The sequence below is a fragment of the Gymnoscopelus microlampas genome, assembly GCF_963454915.1.
Source record: "Gymnoscopelus microlampas genome assembly, chromosome: 4".
In the NCBI taxonomy this organism is placed as follows: domain Eukaryota; kingdom Metazoa; phylum Chordata; class Actinopteri; order Myctophiformes; family Myctophidae; genus Gymnoscopelus; species Gymnoscopelus microlampas.
In genome coordinates, this window is record NC_139941.1 from 30,538,631 (window position 1) to 30,561,818 (window position 23,188).

At 40.6% G+C, this 23,188-nt stretch overlaps 3 protein-coding genes across 9 annotated transcripts in view; 1 reads left to right on the plus strand and 2 right to left on the minus strand.

The window, feature by feature from the left end:
• LOC311044189 (membrane-associated phosphatidylinositol transfer protein 2-like) overlaps nucleotides 1-13,155 on the plus strand; it is a 53,992-nt gene extending 40,837 nt beyond the window's left edge. For 4 of the 7 annotated variants that reach the window (XM_084055610.1, XM_084055611.1, XM_084055609.1 and 1 more), the window contains 10 exons: nucleotides 2,174-2,338; nucleotides 4,278-4,601; nucleotides 5,264-5,412; nucleotides 5,595-5,711; nucleotides 6,258-6,374; nucleotides 7,904-8,052; nucleotides 8,309-8,458; nucleotides 8,635-8,815; nucleotides 9,087-9,215; nucleotides 9,438-13,152. In XM_084055610.1, coding sequence (XP_083911736.1) covers nucleotides 2,174-2,338; nucleotides 4,278-4,601; nucleotides 5,264-5,412; nucleotides 5,595-5,711; nucleotides 6,258-6,374; nucleotides 7,904-8,052; nucleotides 8,309-8,458; nucleotides 8,635-8,815; nucleotides 9,087-9,215; nucleotides 9,438-9,827 — 1,871 coding nt within the window. In that variant the 3' untranslated portion in view covers nucleotides 9,828-13,152. Of the gene's footprint in view, nucleotides 1-586; nucleotides 740-2,173; nucleotides 2,339-4,277; nucleotides 4,602-5,263; nucleotides 5,413-5,594; nucleotides 5,712-6,257; nucleotides 6,375-7,903; nucleotides 8,053-8,308; nucleotides 8,459-8,634; nucleotides 8,816-9,086; nucleotides 9,216-9,437 lie in introns of all 7 variants that reach the window. The other 3 variants (XM_084055615.1, XM_084055613.1, XM_084055614.1) reach the window with 3 other exon arrangements.
• Nucleotides 13,156-13,215: 60 nt separating this feature from the next.
• Nucleotides 13,216-15,729, minus strand: arl6ip4 (ADP-ribosylation factor-like 6 interacting protein 4). The gene is made up of 5 exons (XM_084055617.1): nucleotides 15,423-15,729; nucleotides 14,481-14,795; nucleotides 14,231-14,348; nucleotides 14,033-14,102; nucleotides 13,216-13,943 (listed from the first exon to the last, which is right to left on the minus strand). The coding sequence occupies exons 1-5, from the start codon at nucleotides 15,604-15,606 to the stop codon at nucleotides 13,887-13,889; spliced, it is 744 nt and encodes a 247-aa protein (XP_083911743.1). The 5' UTR covers nucleotides 15,607-15,729; the 3' UTR covers nucleotides 13,216-13,886.
• Nucleotides 15,730-17,645: 1,916 nt separating this feature from the next.
• Nucleotides 17,646-23,165, minus strand: mthfd2 (methylenetetrahydrofolate dehydrogenase (NADP+ dependent) 2, methenyltetrahydrofolate cyclohydrolase). The gene is made up of 8 exons (XM_084055101.1): nucleotides 23,010-23,165; nucleotides 20,000-20,184; nucleotides 19,771-19,893; nucleotides 19,312-19,464; nucleotides 18,932-19,039; nucleotides 18,750-18,842; nucleotides 18,493-18,618; nucleotides 17,646-18,391 (listed from the first exon to the last, which is right to left on the minus strand). The coding sequence occupies exons 1-8, from the start codon at nucleotides 23,102-23,104 to the stop codon at nucleotides 18,243-18,245; spliced, it is 1,032 nt and encodes a 343-aa protein (XP_083911227.1). The 5' UTR covers nucleotides 23,105-23,165; the 3' UTR covers nucleotides 17,646-18,242.
• Nucleotides 23,166-23,188: the final 23 nt, after the last annotated feature.

Here is a 23,188-nt window from a genome sequence, read left to right on the forward strand (position 1 = left end):
AGAATCATGAAACAAAAAGTGTCTGTATCTGTAATGACTGCAAGCCTTGGTTTTGATTTATTAGATTGTGATAGTTTAATCAAATGAGCTGTCGTTGTATGCCCACAGGTCCACTAAGTGTAACTAATTAAGTTTTAAATATTGATAACGTTTTAAAGGTAAATTCAGGTACATTAATCACTTCATGCAGAAATTATTATGAATAAGAGGTAGCAGTTTGGTGACTTAAACCTAATCCTAATATTAAACCTTAATCTTCTAGTGCTTCACCTGAATGTTAATTTTACACTTAAATGTGCGATAATGCAATATCAAATATTTTAAATTAACACACTTAAGTGCCAAAATTGACTCATCCCGTTCCATTTGTAGACTTTCAGACTTAAAATAACCCTCAGGATTTCAACTCGGCTCTCTTGTCTCACATTCAGTTTTCCTTGTTATTACTACATATGTTTCTGTCTTCCTTGTCTTCTTTTCCTGCCTCTTGGCTTCCTGTCCCCATATCTGCACACCTGACCCCCTATCCCCTAAACCCCTTGATCTCCAACCCCTGTGCCTCTTGCCCCTCCGCCTCCCTCTCTAGTGGAGACGGTCCAGAGCAACGCTCAGCTTCTACTCGATAGCGGGCCTCCTCTGTCTCTTCGCTGTCAGGAGACCATCAGCGAGACCTGCATTCCTGTACCTGTGTTAAACTGGCAGGAGAGTTTCCTCAAAGCCACACCCGCCACTCTGGAGTGTGTGTAGCCTCTCCCTTTCACCTGCATCTATCCTCAGTGTCATTGACTGTGTGTGTGTGTATGTGTGTGTGTGTTCTATGTTGTGTCCATCCAGCACCACTTGTCATATTTGTATGTCTATTGGGGCTTTTCCAATGCATGGTACCAGGCCAGCTCTACTGTACTTAACTCGACTCAACTCAACTTGGCTTTTTCGGTTTTCCATCTTGGAAAAGTTGTGGATGGTACCTGGTACTTTGTTTGGTATCACCTTCATTTGGGGATCCAAGCAAATTGAGGCGATACCAAAAGGTGACGTGATAACACTGAAGACTAATGATTGTTCAGATGGAACGTCACCAGTGGCATTGCTTCATGACGGACTCTCCTATAACTGCATGGAAGCTCCTGATTATTGTTAATAAACTTTTAAGTTAGCCAATGTAAATGTGAAATGATTAATGTTGATAACTGCATGACCTATTGTCACCTAAAACATTATCAGAAACTGTTTTTGTTGGACTGTAGAGATTAAATGGAGATTGTTTCCAGACAATTTACCATTGTTCTTAAGCACTCTGCTAAATTGAAGGGGTGCTATGTATTAAGCACCTGGTACCAAAGCGAGCCGAGTTGAGCCGGGAACCATCCAGTGGAAGATTTTCGTGTATCATGTATCTTACTCTGAGCATTTCCATTGCTGTTGTTATGGCAAACTGAGAATATATACTGTACCTACAGCAATGATCTGAGGGTGTCACATTTTTCCGAAGGCTGCTATACTCTTGCAGCATTCAGTCCTACAGCTGTGAGCATAGCTAGTTCTGTTCTGTGTAATGACTTCTCATTAAACAAAGGTAACGACCCAACATGGAAATGTGATGAAAACGTAAGAACCATTAGTTGTTGTGGTGATCAGTTTTGTTGTTGCCGTCATCCGTTTATATTTGGCGCTAGCATTTGTGATTGTGCTGTGAAGCAAGATTTCAGTATGTCTACTTAATCTCCATAATGTCAGAAAAGTGTGAAGGCTTGTTCTAACCCTGCCAATACACCCCGATCAGCTCCTTATGTGTTTGCTTCTGATCTTGTGATGATGGTCAAAGGTAATGTGATTATGAACTCTCCAGCAGTTTTTCCTCATGTCTACTAAAGTGAACAGCTGTTACTTTACTTAAACGTGGCATTTTTCCTCATTCACAAGAGGAAAAGGTGAAAAAGAAGTAACTATAAACAGTCAGTTGTGAGTTTTCATTCACTACTTTGTATGTTCATATACACTCAATCTGCTCCAGACATCTGGCTTTGGCCACCAGGTGGTATAACCTTGTGGTTTCACATGCTCTCTGAAAGCATGGCATCTGCTGTTGCATCTCAACCCGTTTCCCTCATCATTGTCTGCTCCCCTTACCTGTGTCTTTGTCTAATGGGATCTCCTTGTTTCGGCTCAATAGCGGATGTTGTTCAGTCTCATGGTGGTGTCTTCATGGACAGTTCGTACCCCTCCTCCCCCATAACGGGCCCCCTCTCCCGGGGCCAAAGGAGGGCCAGTGAGGCCAGCATTGCCAGCCAGGTCTCAGGAATGGCAGACAGTTACACTGCCACCAACATAGCCAACAGTAAGTGTTGTTGTTACCACCAAATCTCTCTCTCTTGCCTTCACTCTTACAAACGCTGATCCTACACTGTAAAATCCTGAGTGTCATTTTAACTTTGAAAGTGTAAAAATGTAGGTCCATTTGGTTACATTTGTACACTGAGGATAACGCTGAGGATTTTACTGTGTAATCTCTTTCATTAAATTTCTCGGCGCTGTCCAATCTGGCTTCTTTATCTATTTCACTCCTCTATTCTATTGCACTTTTTAACTAACTCTCACTCTCACTCAACCCCAAACTCTCTGACTCTACACAACTTACACTCTCAACTACACACAACTTACTCTGGAGCAACTTATGTAGCCAGCTACTCAACCATGCGTTCCGCCTACCAACAGTTGCCACCTGAGTCATAGTGAGACACTCACTTCAGATGAGTCTTATTTAGCAGAGAGTAGCCCTGCGTGAAGCCCAGAAGCCTAATATATCCCTTGACCGGGAGGTTCCCCTTTCCCTGAAGATGGATATTTGGTTTCCCACGTGGGCCCCAGGTTGTGACATCGAGGGCTCGTCTGGGATCAGGTTTCCCAGTGGGGGTTCAAAGGTGGGTGAATGTTGCAGAGTAACTATGCCTGAAGAATCGTGCCCGTTTGCATAAACTACTGTAAGTTTCAAACTTAAGTTTGTCCCTTATGCAAAATATTTCCTAAGCTCAGTGGTTCATTTTAGGAGCATTACATAAATCTTCTTCGGTTGTCTCCTTGCCTCAGGCTTTCATGGTAGTTACTGTCATAATACAGCACATGTTCAATTCAGGCCATGGTTACGCTTCACTCACATCTTTTAATGTTAATGTTACTCGATACCACTATTCTCAGTGTAAGCTAGTTCTTCAAAATGGACAACAAAGATATTAAAGAGAAAGAAAGCCAAACTTAACGGAAGATAAGAATGTGTTCTCTTCTAAGAATACGGAAAGCGCAAGCTAATTATCCAAAGTAATTTAGCACAGCCATAATGACCAAGAACAAGAAGTTGTGGCAGGAAGTAACTGACAAAATCAATGCTAAAAATCTTGCTGTGATATTAAACGTAGACAAAGTTATGAAGAATTATGAACATATACTATGACAGCAAGAAGGACACAGCCAAACATTGACATGAGTTGACAAAACTGTTCCTCAAATTAACTTTTAGGAGGCTTTTAAGAGACTATTGGTAATTAAGATTTTCTGAGGAGAATGGCTACTAAGGACCTTTGCATAAGGGAATACTTAAGTAGCTAAGGGCAAACATTTAGAGATCAATAGGCTTTCCATTACACCATCTTAAGCAAATGCATGACGATTTTATGCAACTGGTGGGAGGGTTACCGTTCCCCTTTGACCAAGTGCGGGGTGGGGGCGTTGTTTGGTTTCCTTTGACGGAGACCCAGGTTCGAATGCAGATGGTTACACATACACAGTATTTAATTGCAAGTGTCAAGACATTGTAATGAAGAAGACTTGAGCTTAGATTCACTTTTCTCTCAATGTCTGTAACTCTTACCCACTGTCTCAATGTAAATGCAATGAACAAGTCCTGCATTTATCTAATGTTTGTAATGCATGTAAACCTGCTTGATTGCATCGTCCACTCCCTATCACAAATGTCCGCCCAAAAGACCAGTTGTGTTTGATGTGAGACTGTCTTTCCAAAGTCACTGCTTTCGTTGCTATTTTACATCTCTTACCACAGTGTTTCAAAATATCATATTTATACACTCTACCAGCATACTCTTCCCCATCCTTTACAGCTCTGAAGTTCATCTCTGAACACTAGTATCAGCTGTTTGTTTTATTGATTGAAAGCAGAAATACTGTATAATAGCATCTTTTTCAAACTGTTTGTCACTGTCATAACTGTTTTTACCACCATTTATGAATCATATGGTTTGTATCTTTTGTTTTCTTTCCCATAGCGCAATCATCCCAAATTAACCAGTCCAAAATGAGCAGCCTTTTATCCCAACTTGCCCTGTCATCCCAACTTGCCCTGTCATCCCAAAGCAAATTCTTCCTGAGAAGCCCTCCTAAGTCCCGTAGAAAAGCAAAGTCTGTCGAGGCCCCTGAATCTCCAGAGCTAGATCTTGGAGACGATCCATTGGCAGAGCTGGAGCCTGAAGCGGAGGCTATTAGTGAAGGTCTTAGACGTTCTCACCAGTTTGAGAGGTGCCTGTCAACTGGTCTGGACTGTGCAATATCTGACCTAGTGTCATTGGACTCCCAGGCTGAAGTGGACCAAGGTACTCTTCTAAGGGAGGGAACTTAACTAACTTGGTCTGAGGCTACAATTTCCTCTTCCCACCGGCCTCTTGTACTGTTCATATTATATCAAAATCTATATCTTGTATGGCTTATTTTCTCCAAAATGTGTCTCTGCTTATAGTTATCGCCTTCACTTCTTTTGCAATGGGTCCTTTACATTCTGTTTAATAATGTAGTGTTCAAGATTTTATCCTCTTCCTCTGACAATGTTGAAGGTGTCTTATATCTATAACTATATAGGCCTAATAGATCTTCTTGTTCCCCTGACAGACATTTCTTTTCAAATCTGCATTCCATCTTCTTTTAAGAGCATACTAACAAAAATAATAATGCTGGTTTGTCACCATTAACATTAATAAATAAATTGAAATAGTGGTTCTCAATGGCATTCTAACAGTAACAAGCATATTTTTTCCTCATGCTTGGTTATGTTGGCAAATAACGACCGACTAATGACTTGCCTTTTCTCTAGCTGCAGAACTTCTGGGATCTGTGGTGATTGTGGTTTAAGGTGGAAAAACAACCTTAACTTTAGGTGGTTGAGAATCAAGGGTGTGTTGCATCCGTCCCTCACTTCATGCTCCTCACAGCAGCTCTCCCAGCTTCGTTCTCACGTGTGTGCCCTCTAATCCGCTTGCAGTTGCAGCACGTTGGTGGGGCACCAAGCGAATGGACTTTGCCCTCTACTGCCCTGATGCTCTGCAGGCTTTCCCAACCGTGGCACTCCCTCACCTGTTCCACGCATCTTATTGGGAGTCCACTGATGTGGTGTCTTTCCTGCTGAGACAGGTGCGTCCAGTGCATAATACCTGCGCTGTAAAATCCTGTTAATTGAACTCAGTGTGAAAATGGACCCTTTCATTTGGGTACATTTTCTCATAGTTAAATTAACACTGCTTATTTGTGACTTGTTGGTGGTCACACCTCTTGGAAGGCAGTGGTGTATGATTTAATCTGAAAATCTCCTGCAGGTAATGAGACATGAGAACTCCAGCATTCTTGAGCTGGATGGCAAAGAGGTCTCAGAATTCACTCCGTCCAAACCCCGAGAGAAGTGGCTCCGGAAGAGGACCCACGTGAAGATCAGGGTTAGTAAGGGGAAGATCAACAAAAGTGTATATTACTGCAGCACTGCAGTAATGGCCTCAATGTTTATACTTTTGCTGCATGGTGATCGTTTGGTCAGCGAGACAAAATTAGTAGAAATGTGCAATTCTGCACATACTGTATATATAGCGTCGCTGTCAGGCAGAAACCTTGTTTTGTCTTTTTATATTTTTTCATAAATGAATGTCCTATTTTATACTTTGTCATATGACAATATTGCACAAAAGTAGCAAAAATTGCTGATCTACAAACTGACAACGCATCACATAGCGACATGCCATGGCAATGCCTATAATGAAATGTCCAAAATAGGGTTTGACCCACAAGTCTGTCTGTGGGTTTTATAAATATTGAATCAATGAAAAGTATTAATAAGAACTTGTGACCAAGTAATTACTACATTAGATCCACTGGAACACAGATCGTTTTTTTCATTTCCTGAAATGTAATGGCTTTGTTTTTGGACATGCAAGGTTTCCACCCAACAGTGACAATATTAACTGAATATTTGTACACCTTTGATCCAGAATGTGACGGCCAACCATCGTGTTAATGATGCCGTGTTCATTGAAGAAAACCAGCAGCTTGTGACGGGTCGCTTCATGTATGGACCCCTGGACATGGTCACTTTGACAGGGGAGAAGGTAAACACTCTTTAATCATTTCCACAACATGGAAAGACTCGCATGCCAACGACAACTGGTTGTATGGCTTCAATGGCTTCATGTGTCACTGTGTACAGGTAAAGAATAATGAGTTTCTTATCCTTAATGTGTTAACCTTATGAGTGTCTACAGAATAAGGATGTATACCTGAACAGACTTTCTTTTAGAAATTATTTTATTCATGATAATCAATCCACAAGTGTTTACATAGTTGGAATGAATGCTTACTTGTCTCACGGGCACGCACGTGCATGCCGGTGCATGTTCGGGTGCTTGCTCTTGCTCAAAAGACTGGTGGACCGGCGTGGTACCGTGTGAAGCGAGCACTATACCCCTGGTCCCATACCTGCAGATAGCTATTTTTACATAAGTGAAGCTTGGCACACAACGTCATGGATTGACCATTGTATTAGCACTGCTGGTGCCCATGCTGTTCTGCGATCAGTGTAAATTATTTATGAGACATCTGCGTCTGATCGTGTACCTTTTGATGTTGATAGTCTTCCAGAGTTGACTTGGGTGTATTGTATAACCGTGCCTGCCAAGCTAAACTGAATTGGCCTGATGTAAATTGTAATTAGCTTTCTCACAGTGAAGCCCTCTGTGCTACTGTATGTACTGTATGATGGCATTGTGGGAGCTGTGTATGAGGCCAGTACTTACTCTAATAATCCACTCAACATCAAGTCAGGTTTGAGTAAGTAAAGCATGTGGCTGCACATCAGGCAGAAGCTAAGGAGGCATTAAAGGCTTGGGGGCTGGCAGGTAGGCCCAGTCAGGCACCACTCCTGGACTACAGAAAGCTTGCCAATGCCCAGTATAAATATGCTTTGGTTTGTTTGTGGATCTGAGATTATTAATTGTCTCCGCCAGGAGACTATGTTTTCGTTCTCGTCCTTCCGTGTGTCCACCAAGCTAACATTGGTCAAGCTTCACGTGACACGTGACAATATGTTGAAAGGGTGTGCTTTGATTGGCTAGCGAGACGCATGATGAAATAGAGGCTATAAATAGGTGTGGCACTTCAAAAGATCATTTATATCTTTTGAAGTGAGGTAAGACGGGATTAATCAGGAACAGTACTGGCGGAGACCTGTGCTCCGAGGAGCACATTTTCTAGTTCACAATATGTGAACAATTCTGATATTAAGGGCAAAAGGGGATCCGGGTCTCAACTTTCCAGATTTGTATCTGTCAGGGTAAGTGCTTTGTGTTTGTAATAAAACAAAATATCTGAGGCAAGCTAACATGTTGGCAAGAAAATTCTAAGAGTAGACTGAGAATACTGCACTCTATACTGCCCCCTTGTGGGTCAGGTTTAAAAAGGAAAGCATGCAATAGCTTGACAGTGGTATAGCTGCCTTTTGTGAATATTTGTCTTTGTGTTTTGTTTTATTTGTGATGTATGTGTGTGTTTGTTTGTTTTATTGGACTATCAGTCAGTAATAACATTGATGATGATGATATACTGTGTGTGTTCATATTGTTTGTTTTCCAATCCTGTGTAGATCGATCTTCACATTATGACCCAGCCTCCATCAGGAGAATGGGTGTACTTTGATACAGAGGTGACCAACAGTAGTGGCCGTGTATCGTTTATCATCCCAGAGAGCAAGCGTCTGGGCATTGGAGTCTACCCAATTAAAATGGTTGTCAGGTGAGTTTAGCATCTAACAACTCTTATGTGATCAAAGCATTTTTTAATGTACAGTATATCATCTAAGCCACGTCTGAGCATGGAAAATATAGTACCCCATGCATTAATTCCAAGCTAAAAAATAGGTAAAGGAGACATACTGTATATGTAGATTCAGCTGTTCTCTGAGTGCTTTCAAAATGTTTACCAAGAAAGAGCATTATTTAAATTTCCTCTAATTGTATGTTTCTCTGTCTACCTTTCTACTGCATCTCAGGGGAGACCACACTTTTGCAGACAGCTACTTGACAGTTCTTCCCCGTGGAACTGAATTTGTGGTATTTAGCATTGATGGCTCCTTTGCTGCCAGTGTGTCCATCATGGGCAGTGACCCCAAAGTGAGGGCTGGAGCTGTGGATGTTGTCAGGTAGCAGTCTCCTTACTTCATGGGAATTGGCCTCACAGATTCAAACATATGTATCTCCCACAGTTATTTATGTTCCTATTTCCTTATGTATCAACTAGCTCAAGTCAAGTAAAAGCTCTTTGAGACCATAACCGTGATTAATGCCTAAAGATAAACAACAACTCATTTCACTTCAGACACTGGCAGGACTTGGGCTACTTGATCATCTATGTGACGGGACGTCCAGACATGCAGAAGCAGCGGGTGGTAGCTTGGCTGGCTCAGCATAACTTTCCTCATGGTATCGTCTCCTTCTGTGACGGTCTGGTCCATGACCCTCTGAGACACAAGGCCAACTTCCTCAAAACCCTTACAGAGGTAGGAGCCACAGGGATTTGTAGTGTGTGCGTGTGTGTGTGTGTGTGTGTGTGAGAGAGAGAGAGAGAGAGGGGGGTCACTTTTGTTTGCAGGTTTCCTAAGTGCAAAGATCTTGGTGGAAAGAATACAGAACGTGATTTTAGATATGAAATAAAAAATGTGTCTGGCTTATGCCACAGCTTGAATATAACCACATGAGCTAAACTTTTGGCAAGTAGTGTACAAAGTAATTCAACAATTAAAATAACTCTTTCATTTTCACTGGTGCCAGGCTCACATGAAGATTTTTGCTGGCTACGGTTCAACCAAAGACATCTCGGTCTACACCGCCATTGGTCTCCCTGCCTCCCAAATCTATATTGTTGGAAGACCGTCCAAGAAGATGCAGCATCAGTGCCAGGTGCTGCTTACAAATCAAGAAAATAACTCATAACAATTTCAGATCCCATTCGTCAGTCTTTGTAGGAATGTGCAAATACATAACTCATTGAAGCCAGATAACGTCAATGTGTAAAAGCACTGATTTAATTCACTCTTTGGCTTGTCTGGTCTTAAACACTGGTACTGTAACAAACAGTAATTAATATCCATCGTGTGAATGAGCTCTTGTTCTTCTCCCCAGTTCATCACAGAGGGCTACGCAGCCCACTTGTCCCAGTTGGAGTACAACCAGCGCTCTCGGCCATCCAAGTCCAGCAGTGCTCGTATGGTGCTGCGCAAGGGCAGCTTTGGCTTGGGTGCCAACAGCGAGTTCCTGAGGAAGCGTAAGCACCTGTTACGCACAATTTCATCCCAGCCGGCTCCCACCTCCCCCACAGGCAGCAGCCATAACAGGCCGGAGCGCACGCAGAGCCAGTCAGACAGCGAGAGATTTGAACGGGAGCGGCTTGAGCGTGCTCACAGCCAGGGTCACAGCCAAGGATCTGCTCAGCGCAGCATGAGCATCACAGCAAGCTGCTGGGGCCGAAGTAGCAGCACCAAGCTGGAACCAGGAGTTTTCAACCCGAAATGAGGTTAGGGTGAATGAAAGACTTTTGGGAGACTAAAGAGATTCCGAACTGAGAGAGGGATCAAGAAAATAAAGCAGACGGACAGAAAAAATGCACAGAAAGAGGATGGAAAAGCTGCGCGATTGCACCAGATGTACATTGGCAGGGAAAAAAATAGAAAATACGCGTTGAGAATATTTGGTGCTACAAACCAGTCTTTGTAAAAGCAATGCCATTAATATGCTATACTCCACCAGAAATAGCTATGGGCAGAGGTTATCCTCTTATTGTCAAGACCATACATGCATTTCAAGAAGTATATTAATTACGTAGGAATACACGCAACATAAGGGTTAGGTAGATATCAAGACTGTTTTTGTTGCATAATACTTAGTATTTATTCATCTGATTCAGAGATAAAAACCTGCATTCTATCATGGTCCTAGAATAGGCTTTTAATTTGGAGCTGGTTTTATACACAAGTATCCCTGTTATGTACAGTTTTAATAGAAAATGGCCAAAGACAGCACATGTTAGGTTTCATAAGGTGACACTTTTATTGCATAGAACATTGTGACTACTCTTACTTATGTGGTCACTTTAAACACACACAAACACAATTACAGACTCAAAACACAACTACAAAATACAGGTAATCTTGTCTATAAATGAACTGTTTCATAGGCTAATATCTGTTTTTATGTGATACTTGCTATGTTTTGCCTGATAGAAGCCTTAAAAGGCAGGTAAACTTGGAAAGAAGGTTTCTTTTCTGGTAAGAGCCTTTTGAAAACATTTATTCAGAATTGTCCTTGAAACAAGGCATTTTTAATTATTTATGTTGATTTGAGGTGAACAATTTTGAGATTTTTAAACTTTTGAGATTTCTACGGCTATCACCAGAGAACCAATCAATGCATTCCAGTTCTACATGTTTCTTAGATTACTCTCAGGCCGAAGAACCATCCTAATATCAATATGTGAGAAAACAAAATTACCCTTTAAATATAGATACAGTTTAAAGGTTTGTTATGACATTCAACACATTACAAAATTACAATGACCTGCTCTTAGGTTAAATCTTATTACTGTATGGTTTGCTGTATGTGCCAAAGTGAAAAATGTATGATATGTTGTATGTTCAAAGAGAACTGAATCAAAAGTCCTTTTGTCAATACCTGTCCTGCTCTGAAGACTAACTATATTGTGCAAGTATACTGTAGTGAATGCCTAAAGCCTAATTTATACTTCCTCGTATATAAACAAATAGAACAGATTTTCAACTGAAAAGCTTTTTTCACTTGAAAATCTTTTCCTAGCAAAATGGTCATACGACAAAGTATTAATGGGTTTGTATATAATGTTGTATTGCAGTATATGCCACTTTCAAGTGTCTTCTTTACTCTGGGGAAAAACCACCATCACTTTCAGGATATACTTTTATTATTAGTTATTTAAAAGGGTACATACAGTATATATAAGTTAAAGAGTATATAGATTTGGTGAACAAAATATGTTTTAAGGTTATTTTAGCTATGCTGTGGTTCATTTGAGTTTATTTTCTCATAACTTTATTCGCAAGCAGCCAATACGCAGCAAAACTCTTTGCCTGGCACAGTATTTTATTTGTACCACTTTGATCCTTCAAATAACCTGAATTGTATGTATCAATGATATCTTGTGTCATATATTGTGCTTACGATATATTTTCAAAATGTGGGGCATTGCCTCTTGTTATCCTTAAGCTGTAAATGAGGCATTGAATGTGCACATAGGTAGTACTATTTAGGTTAAGATCACTCTTTCTTTGCAGAACCTTCAGTGGAAAGAATCTGCTAAATGTAAATTATGTACAATATCCTTAAAGTAGGTACATAGAGATCAGATTTACTCCATGCTGTTGATTAATTCTTTCTGAAAGAGATGACAATTCTTGGTTCATTCAATTTATGTACGTTTGTCCTTTTTGGCATTTAAAGATGTGGATGCAATGGACCAATTGATTTGGGGCTGAAAATGTAATGAAGTGCAATATTACTGTGCTAAGGCTGTCCTCGACTAAAGAAATTCTTACTTGATTCGTTGATTTAGTCTGTAAAATTGTGTTCGCCACAAAGTAATGAAAATGCCACCCTTTACAGTTTGGTGAGGTTGAGAACTGTACATTCAAATGTTGGTTTCACAATGGCTACGGGCTATAGAAAATGTCCTGTTAGACTGGTAGAATTAAAGGGTTGTATCTAGAGTTTACAAGAGATATGCTCATCATTTAGCAAGAAATAATTAATTCAGCATTGCTGAATACAACTAATTGAATAACAAAGTTTTGGTCGATTAAGGCCAAACTGACAGACAAATTGGTTATTTGACTATCAGGGGACAGCCCTATACTGAGCTGATGCTACCACCACAGAATCACCATGTTGAGAAAATGTCAATGCACTGACAATCACTGAAACGGGCACATACTTGGCATAGCTGAAGATGCCATGGTGTACATACCATACATATACATGTGAATATGTATACAGTAAGTGCCCAGAAATTGGTGAGAGATACACAGTTATGTGTGACAGTCAAGTCTAAAAGTAGGAACAGTCAATATGCATACTAAATCATGATTTGCATTACACGTTACCTCTTAACATATTTGCTCAAGGGGAGTTCAGAGATTTCAAACTGTTTTCATGGTAATATTTGAATACCTTAGCACCACCTCATAGGATAAAGTAAGATATAGGCTATTGTTTGAGTTACAATCCCCCCGCATTTTGGTATTAGGTTTGAAGCAAGACTTGTTTAAAATATTACCCTTTATATTTTGTAAGGTTGAAAGGTACTTGAGAATGGGTAGACGATGTGTAAAACATTCACTCTTCTGAAGATGACAATTGAGGTGCAGTCCCCTTTCGAAGATCTGAACTACCTGGATATTAATCTCCAGAGAATGTATAAATAACCCTGCACAATAATCATTGGAGTTAGGATATTTTCTGATAAGATACCAGGGGCCTTACATTTCCCCTTTTCTGCCTTATATTGAGCATTGTTACCCTAGGCCTAGACTGAACGCTGCTATTTGGAGTTGACCATGTATGAAAAAGGGTAGAGTACGTGCAGGAGGAAAAGGCCATATTTTCTTATAAGGCTTTGGAATATTAACATTTAAATTAATAGAAATACCAATTGTACAAAACATCTGTAACAGCTTGAGATACTTTCCCAACATCTCATGCTCTACTCCCCTGTGAAGTGCAAAGCCCTGCTACAGTGTTTGTTGTAAATACAAAACAACTTGGTAAAAGTGTGGAAAATATTTTCATTGTACAGGCTGTATCTTAGTTTTTGGATAATGTAATTTTCTTTGTTTTTATGTACAGTGTATAAAGAAAAATATGACAAACAATGATGTAACTTCTTCCTTTTTATTTTTCGGATAAAGCTAGCAAAGTATCATTAATCACGAGATGCTAATGGTCTAAAAATAAATTCTCAGATCAGTCCACAAATGCAGATATTTGTATGTGAAAACAATAGGAGGAGATGGAATAAGTGGTCAATGCATTAGAGCTATTTACAGCAAAAATAAAAACAAAATAGAAAAAACTATTAACAAATTAAACAAAACCCCCAAAAAAGAATACAAAGACCCTGAGTCACATTACATTAAGTATTGAATCATGTTTTTTTCTGAACCACTGGAATTCAAATACTTGGATTAACCGAATACAGATGTGTTGATACTGTACATACATACATATGTATTTATGTTGACCAATTTGAACAACTTCAGCTAAAATTCAGGCATCTCAACAATGAAGTGTTATTGAAAATATCCTGAGAAGTTTGTTTTTGGATCAGTGGTTTCTTTTTCTTTGCTTTTTTGGAGAAAGAAGCTAATTTTCTCACAGTTTTTTGGAACAAGGTGGTATACTGTGTTTCCATCGCAAAGCAATGATAGTGTCTATTGAAGTGGAATGCATACGTCTTCACAGCAAGCACATTGATTCGCTCCATTATTGATGACAAGCACCGCCTTTACAGTAGGTATCAGTCATGGAAAAATGTAGCAACCTAGTCTTCTACCTATTCGTTCCTAGTTTCTTCTGGAAGGCATTTCCATCTCCCTTTGTGGCTTGCTGTAAGAGGAGAGAACGTTTTAGATACGAGGTAGAATTCTATTATTTTCAAGTAGTTCATGTTGCAAATTTCCTTTTCGTTTTCTTACCTTGTTTATGTCTTTGTGTTTTTCTCGACTAACTATCTCCTCAATGATCTCTCCCTCACCTCTCACCAACCTGAAAATTAAAACCAATTGTCTTGTACTGTAGATACAAATTATTCAAATGAATCATTTCAATGTTTAGTTCTAAAGCCCACAGTATACACGTACAAGTTAGTGTACTATACATTAGGCTCAACATACCTAGTGCGTCCCGTCTCAGGGTCCACAACTCTGCGGATGATGCTCTGCCTGGCCTCGTACTCCTCCTTGGTAATGGGCCTCTTTGTGGAGAGCCTGGCTTTTTGTTCATCTGTCATGACTGTATAACAAAACAAAGATAGGCAAAACGTAAAAGTCAAAACAAATGAATTGGCACTTCAACCCAATAGTAGTTGCTCATGAAAGCAACAAACAGGCCTTTTGCTTTATGTTTTCAGTGATGAAATCATACCAGGTCCAAGCTCGACTGCGGCTTCATCACTCTGCCACATCTCTAAGAATGACGGAGTCTTTTCTACTGATGAGGTGGTTATTGTGTTTGAAGCCTCTGCTCTCTTCTCCTGCTTCTTCAGTTTCTTCTCCCTCTTCTCCTTTTTCTTCAGCTTCTTGAGCTTTGCCTTTTTCTTCTTGGACTTCTTTTTCTTGCCTTTGCTTTTCTTTCTCTTTACCTTCTTATCACTTGATGATGAAGATGATGATGACGAGGAGGAGGAACTGGACGAGGATGTTGAGGAACTTCTGCGTCTCTTTCTTCTTGCTTTAACATCTGCACAACAGATGCACAGTCAGTTGGATCCAGTGATGGAAGTACTCAGATGTTTTACATAAGTGTCAATACTGCAATGATTTACTCTAGTCTGTTAAAAGTCCTGTATTAAAAATGCACTCGACTCAAAAGTACAAAAGTATTGGCATCAAAATATACTTAAAGTACCAAAGTAAAAGTACTCATTGTGCAGAATGTCCCAAGTTCAAGATGTATAAATAATCTTTTGAAAATAGACGATCTACGCATTGTGAGCTTGTAGATCGGCTATTTTCAGATAGCCAGAATATAAGTAGGGTTTAGTGGTTAATGTAGGTTTTGAAATAATAATAAAAAAATGATAAATAACTAGTAACTAAAGTTTTCATATACTTGTAGTAGAGTAAAAAGTACCATATCTGCCTCTGAGGTGTAGTGTGGAGTAGAAGTAAAGGTATTGAACATTGTAAATATATCAAGTACAGTACTTGAGTAGATGTACTTTGTTACTTTATTACCACTGGGGATCTGTCACATGTGGACAATCATGTGCTACAGCCAGGGGAGCTCTTTAACCCTAACCCCTGCTGAAACCATGCCTAACGCATGAAACCCGTTATGTTCATGTATAATAGCTCGGTTCACCACCTTGACTCTTGTGAGAACTCTTCTTGGAGGACCTGGGAGGACTGGGACTCCTACTGGAGGAGGAGGACGACGACGATGAAGAGGATGAGGACGACCGTCTCCTTTTCTTCTTTTGGTGTTTCTCTCTCCCGTGTCTGCTGCTGGATTTCTCCAAAAGTTTGTCGCGTGATCTGCTGCGGTCCATTTCTCAGTCAAGAGAAATTATTGCAAGTCCTTAAATTCGTAAAACAGAGACACATGACAGGACAGACATCAACTTGCACGTTATGTGTTGTTCATTTAGGCGCTGCTGCTGGAACTCCACCACCGTGTTGTTAGCTTTTTCCGGTTTAAACCAGTGTTGCCGGGTTTTGTGAGAGAAATAAGCAGCCAAGTCTAGGAAAACAAGCCCAAAAGAACCAATTATATAAGCAGCATGAGCACTTTAAAACCCAAAGTTGGCTATTTTATACAAGCTCACAACGCGTCACATTGTAGATCTACCATTTTAGAGAATTCTTTGCAATAAAATGTGGAATATTTGGAATATTTATTTGTGAAACAGTCTAACAAAACAAATGTCACCTGGCAGTCTGGCACAAAACAGTTTCGTGAAAATATTTGAGTACCACTGGTTTAAATTATAAAAAAAAACGTTTTGGAAGCAAACCTAAATACCAACCAATTTTTACAAGCAACTTTACAGATAAATAAGCCCAAAGCCGCTTATAAAAAGCCGACATGGCAACACTAGTTTAAACGGAAGTGTGCTTTACAGAATTTGTTCCGTATGAATTGCTGTGATCATTTAGTTCCTGCCAGGAACTAAATGATCACAGCAATTCATACGGAACAAATTCTGTAAAGCACACCAGGAACTTCCTGGTGTACAGACAGGTATACAACACATGCGCACACGCACGTACGCACGCACGCGCGCGCACGCACACACACACACACACACACACACACGCACGCACGCACGCACGCACACACACACACACACACACACACACACACACACACACACACACACACACACACACACACACACACACACACACACACACACGCACACAATTCATATTGTAAAATCAATGTTGATTTAACTCTGAGAGTGTACAAATGGAACCCTTGGTTCCATTTGTACACTCTCAGAGGTACAGTCCCATAAGGGTCCATTTGGTTCCTATCCATCATTTAGCAGGGGACCACCTGGAACCCCCTCAAGTACCCCTGGGGGTCCCCGGACCCCACTTTGAGAACCAATGTGCTGGAGGAACTGAAAACGACCTGCGCGCACGTGAACAGGGAGTTCGATTCTGAGGGGAGTGGGGAAATGAAACACCGGATTTAATTTTGAACCTGGTTTCCTGCTCAAGTCCTGAAATGCTCTATCATTGAGCTAATAGAGCCGGCCTGTTTGCTCAGGGGATACATTGAATCTTGACCATCAGGTAAACATTCGTGTCAGATCTTCCTTTGTCTAGGTGAGACATGACCTTTGACATGATCTAAATGTCTCAAAGAGCAGGGATACAAACTACAACTACCCCAATTCTATAAGTTATATTGTATTAACATACTCTACCATACAGATTGGACACAATCAACATTCATTCAAAGTGACATAGTGAGGCTTTAAATCATTGATAAAATACATGTTAGTCTTGATCCAAGGCTATATCTATACCTATATGCTGTATCAGTGTTTCCCAAACGTTTTGGCTCGAGACCCAAAAGTTTCCCAGGGAACCAAACTGGTGAAAATAGCAGATCTTCAAGCTCACAACATGTCTCAATTGTTGTGAGCTTGTAGATCTGCTATTTTCCCTACTTAATTGTATTAATTTATGGATGTTTTTTATTTAAAAGAAAATGCAAATCTTATCGATTTCTTTTTTTTTTTTAATGGGTCCGTGACCCACAAATGGGTCCCGACCCACTATTTGGGAAACACTACTGTATATAGCCTACTTTACACACACACGCACGCACACATTCCTGATATAAGTGTATGTATATATACACGCACACACACTCCTGTATTTGCATTGCTCTTATGTATTTGCTCCCTTCAGCATTCACTTATGCAGAATAGATATCATATGACACGTCCAAGTTATTTTCTCCTCTGGTATTCTCAGGGCAGTAACAGATCATGTCAACGTCTAAGGCCAAAGGGGAATGAACATGAGTAGAGAAAATGTTAACAGTGAGTCACTGACCAAGCACAAACGAAAATATGTGAAACATTTCACATTTGCAACATTTATTTCAAAAGATATTTACAAAGGCATTTGTGATTTTTATTTAAAGCTCATATTAATAAATATACTTTCATAGCCCTAATCCACCTGTATAATGTTAAATAAAAGGGCATGATAGAAGTAACTATCCTCCATGCACCTGCATACATTTCTTCTTGACAACTTTAAATGACAACACCTCTCCCATGCCGGCTATTCTACTCATGTTTAAAGATTTCACGAATGAGATAAATAAAAAAGAAAAGTGTTTTGACATGGCAAAAACAAAAGCTGTCTGATGAGAATGCATAGCAAACTGAAAACTGTTAAATGAATGTGTAACAGCAGGAGGCTTAAAACGGTTAAATGAATGTGTAACAGCCGGAGTATAATGTAACAGTCAGACATGGTTGGATGTGTTAGGATACAGGAAAAGCACCACAGGACGCAACCTCCAAAAGCGATCATGTTTTCAGTCTGTATCAGTGTGCAAGCGAGCTTGCCAGGTTTCTCTTCGTAAAAAAAAAAAAGGATGGGGTAAGGGTATGTAGGGGTGGAATGTGTCACTGTTGCAGTAATTGAACATGGCTCATTATGAGGATGCTGCCATGCGGATCCTCTCAGGGGGAAACAGCAGGATGTTCTTAGCAGCTTTGATAGTGTTCTTCATTAGCATTGCCACTGTCATGGGCCCCACACCGCCAGGAACTGGGGTAATGAAGCTTGCCTTTTGTCTGACACCTAAAGGTGGGCAGAGAAAAACAAAATTATCGTAAGGTGAAATGTGAGAACAATAGAACTGTGGAAATGAGTAACAAAAAAAAACTTTTATTAAGACTTACCTTCAAAATCCACATCTCCAACTAGTTTGTGTTTGCCAGTGAGTGGATCTTGCACCCTATTTATTCCAACATCAATTACTGCTGCTCCCTCCTTGATCATGTCTGCAGTAATAAGGTTTGGTATTCCTGACAATGCAGAATACACAGTTAGGAGATCCAAGAGATTATAATTAAATTAGGGTCGGCCACAGTCAGGTAAATTCTTACAGCAAAGTAAAGTAGACCTGGACAGTAAAAAAACAACAGAAGACTCCTACCTGCAGCAGCAACAATGATATCAGCAAGTTTTGTGTGCTGGCGGAGCTGCTCCTTTGGAGTGTAACGGTGAGAAATGGTGACTGTGGCATCACCTGTAAAAACAGAACTTGGGTTGAGTATAGATGTGACCAGCTCTCTCTGCCTCTCTCACCTTTTCAAGTATCATAGAAACTTGACCTACCCCCAGGTCTCTCATGGCGTCCATCTGTATGTAGCAACATGGCAATAGGCATGCCAACATTCTTAGAGCGCCCTGCCACCAAAACATTCTTCCCAATAGTAGGAATACCTTTAAAAAAAGGGGGGGGGGGGGGGATGGTTTTGACAATGCTGCGGGTTTCTGTATAACATTCAATAACATAAACAGACACTCTTTGATTGATTGATTGATTGATTGATTGATTGAATACTGTATTAGTCAAAAACAGCACGTGGTACAGTCAGACATTAAGGCTAAAAGGATAACACAAAAAAAGTCCTGGGGACTTGTTTCCATTGTGGTCCTATGTATTCAATTAATCAACATAGCATAAAAATAACAATACATAATACAACAAATACCTGTACGTTTGATAATTTCCATGACTCCCCAGGGAGTGGCAGGTAGCATGGTGGACTGATCCAGGCACATCCGGCCAACATTCACCACATGGAATCCATCCACATCCTTGCTAGGAGAAACGGCATTACAGACTTGACGCTCGTCGATGTGGTCTGTGAGGAACCAAAACAGAGTTACGGTCAGGAGGAAAGGATGATTTCAGTTAATATGCCACATACTGTACATGCATGTATGTTTATTACTGGCTGTAATAGTGTCAGGGACTGGTAAATGACTTAAACAAAGTGAATAGTCAATAAGAAGGAAATAATTATGTACGAAAAATAATGTAAGAAAAAAATATCTATGACTATATATAGTTAGGTCGTCAAGGATGTTTGAAACGGAATGCTATTTTTGTATTTAATGACACAACAACACGCCTGCTTTCCCCATCCACTTGGCTGGTACCCGTTTACCTGGCAGAGGTAACTGGACCAGTAGGCCATCTACATGGGGGTCTGTGTTGAGTTTATCGATCAGATCCAAAAGTTCCTCTTCACTGATGTCTGAAGGTTTTAGGATGGTCTCACTGCTGATTCCTATGATAGAGGTAAGGGAGAATAGAATTCAACTCAAAAACAAGTATGGCTTGCATGTGCCCGATGCATGTTGTGGGAGTATTGGAGGGCATGGGTCTTTTCTTACCAACATCAGCAGCAGCACGGGTCTTGTTCAGGACATAAGAGTGGCTAGCAGGGTTGTCTCCAACTAGGAGTACACTAAGATGGGGTCTCCTGTGGCCAGAAGCGACCCACTGCTCCACATCAGCCCGGGCCTCCTCTCGGATCTGACGTGCTAGTGTCTTTCCTGAGATAACCACTGCCTCCTGCCTGAGAATATAAAAAGAGGCTGTGGTCTGAGGGCTGATTTATACATTTACTTTTCAGGAATTCAACAGAATTCCTCAGGCTAAATCAATATTAAATACAAACGTGCAGCAGAACAAAATTAAGCTTAAATGTTCAGCTACTGCTAAGCATTAATTACCAATTCCGTTCCCTAGACATGACAACTGGATGCAGCCATATCACTTCTGTTGTGACCAATTATTCTGCCATCTTATCTTCAGTGTGATGGTGCATGGAAATTTAAATTTGTGAACAAATTTTGGGTCGTAGGTGTTTTCTCATTTCTATAGTTAGCTTGTTTATCATCATGGCCAAATTTGTTTATATTTAAATAAAGAATTGGTCAATTGATTTTGCCATTGTACATCAGGCAACACCTCTTGTTGAATAGGTAGACTTAGGAAATGGAACTAGTTGAGTTAATAGTAGGCTATATATTGTGTGCTCCTGTCCACACTGATTCTACTGCCATTGATGGATTAATAAATCATCTTTTATGATGATGGTAAAGCACAAACTAATAAAATAATAGTCTACTTAAAAGTTAAAAAAAAGCAAAAACAAGGGATGAGATCAGAGTTGTGCTGGCCAATCAAGGGTGGTATACCCACCCACGCCCCCTATAAAATTGCCACTGCCCACTGTCCAGTGCCTGTGGCTCCTGGATGTTAGCCATGAACAGTTAAGATGACTAAATATAGTGACATGTAAGCAACACATGTAAGCTATCACTGTCATTCAAGGAACCTTTTGGCACACCATGCTTTCCACCCAGGGCCAGGACAGTTACAGTATTATGTGTAGACTAAGCAAGCCAACACGCCACTGGTTACTTTCAAAGCCCCGAAATGGACGGCATGTACAGAGAAGAGTAATAACTGAAGAGTAATGAGCCATCAAGAGTGATGTAACCATCCCTTCATTCTTCCATGAGTAATTTAACTCCATAGAAAATCATCCCATCCACTGACAAAGTACGCCCAGTACAGGGGCCCGTCTACAAGGTTTCAGAGAAATTGTTGAAGCTGTAGGACCTGCTTTTCAATCTGCAAGCACACCAAATAACTAACGTCCCATATTTGTTGTTTAATAGGGAATGATCCATTAGGCAGTCACTCAACAAACCATGAACACAATGACAGGGTGTCTGTCTGGTTGGCATAGAGGAGTAACACTTGCCCACCACCGGCTCAGGTTTAACTGCAGCGCCGCAGGCATGGCCGGGCACTCCAGCCTCCAACCAATAAAATTCTTGCACAGATTGTGGAGCGAAGCCGGCGGGGGATTGTGTCGTTTACATGTATTTGATTCAAAAGTCCTGCAGGTACAGCACCCTGACTGCCTGCCTGTTCAGCAGGGAGGCAACTTCTTATGTGGCTGGTTGACCCCCATGTGTATCAGAGGAGGGAGTGGTAATCTACACCCTCCGCAGGCCAACAGTGTTGGCAGGGGGGAATTGGCAACTAGTCTAGAATGCAAGCTTTCCACAGGGGACATTTGGACTTGTCATAGTTAGATGGTAATGCAACTCAGTGTTTCTGTGTGCCAGTATTAACTGCACAGGAGTTGTTAGACAGGCATTTACAATACTGCCCACCAACACAATCAATATTGTATTGACCTTCTGCTGTATTCACATCTATGACACCGTAGTGTTCATTGGGGTAAGGTTGCAGTAATTATATTGTGAAGATAATGTGATACTATGAGATCAGAGTTTAAGTTTCACACACCTGATGATTATCATATTAAGTAGCATTATGATCCCTTCTTATTTGCAATTTCTCGTGATACGTCACCTTTTAAGTAATTAAGTCATATGCACGGCACCCGGCACGGGACACACGAGGTTTGTGTTTCTTGGCGATGTGCGGAGCATTATCTCATTAGTTTGTTCTCAATCATGAGGAACACGCTGCATTCAATGAGTCTCGAATAATAACGGCACGGGATGCTGTTTGCTTTCTGAATGCACAAGTGGTACCCTCAGAAATACAACTTGGTTGATTGAATACTTTATTAGACAGAAATGCAAACAGCAGGAGTACAGCCATACTGTCAATTGGACTCTAGAAGGATAAACAAAACAAAGTCCTGAGGACTTGTTTCCATTGAGGTCCCATGCATTCAATTCTACAATTCTTAACTCAATTTCTGTTTCGTATCAATCAAACAATGGTAATATTGAGTGTACACAACAGCAGCAGCCTACTATGACCAACAGAGCAGAGAGGATTGAGTAGGGTTTGGTTGAGTCTAGGTGCCCGCCAGCAGGGTTGCCAGATCTGCTCAGTATAATTTCCCCGCAAGATTTTATTTGAAAATAGCCGATCCACAAGCTCACAACGCGTAGATCTGCTATTTTCAAATAGCTGATGTACATGTTAAAGTGTTGCCCATAGTCGCTTCTTTTGGGCTGGTTTTCCTAGACCTGGTTGCTTGTTTCTCTCACAGAATCTGGCAACACTGCCCGCCAGAGGCCAGACACCACTGAATGCAAGCACTGTCAGCGATTTCATCAGCCAACCATTCTCAATGTTACCGGCAAACCGCTAGGGGGCGTGAAACACACTATGATATGAACATTGTACAGTAATGTCTATCGTTCAAAATAAACCTCATACATTACATTGGAGCCGAGGAAACGATCAGATGTAACGTTAACAAAAAAAACATTATTAAAGAGAATTTTATCGTTGCCTGTAGTAATTAATGTAAGGTTAACTGGTGGCGAAGCGAGTACAATCAGATCAGATTGATCAACGACCAGATTACTGTTATAACTTGTTAGTTATAGAGCCGCTTACCTGGACGCAGACACGTGCAGTCTACACACTTGAAGTTGGGAGTGTTGGCATAATTTCTGAAGAGCCCTGAGCGTTGCCATTCTGATTATTACCATGGACAAGACAGGAAAAGAACACCGCGTTACAGTAACACGCAGAGAGGGGAGAGCCAAGGGCTGGAAGGGAGCCGAGTGGCTTTA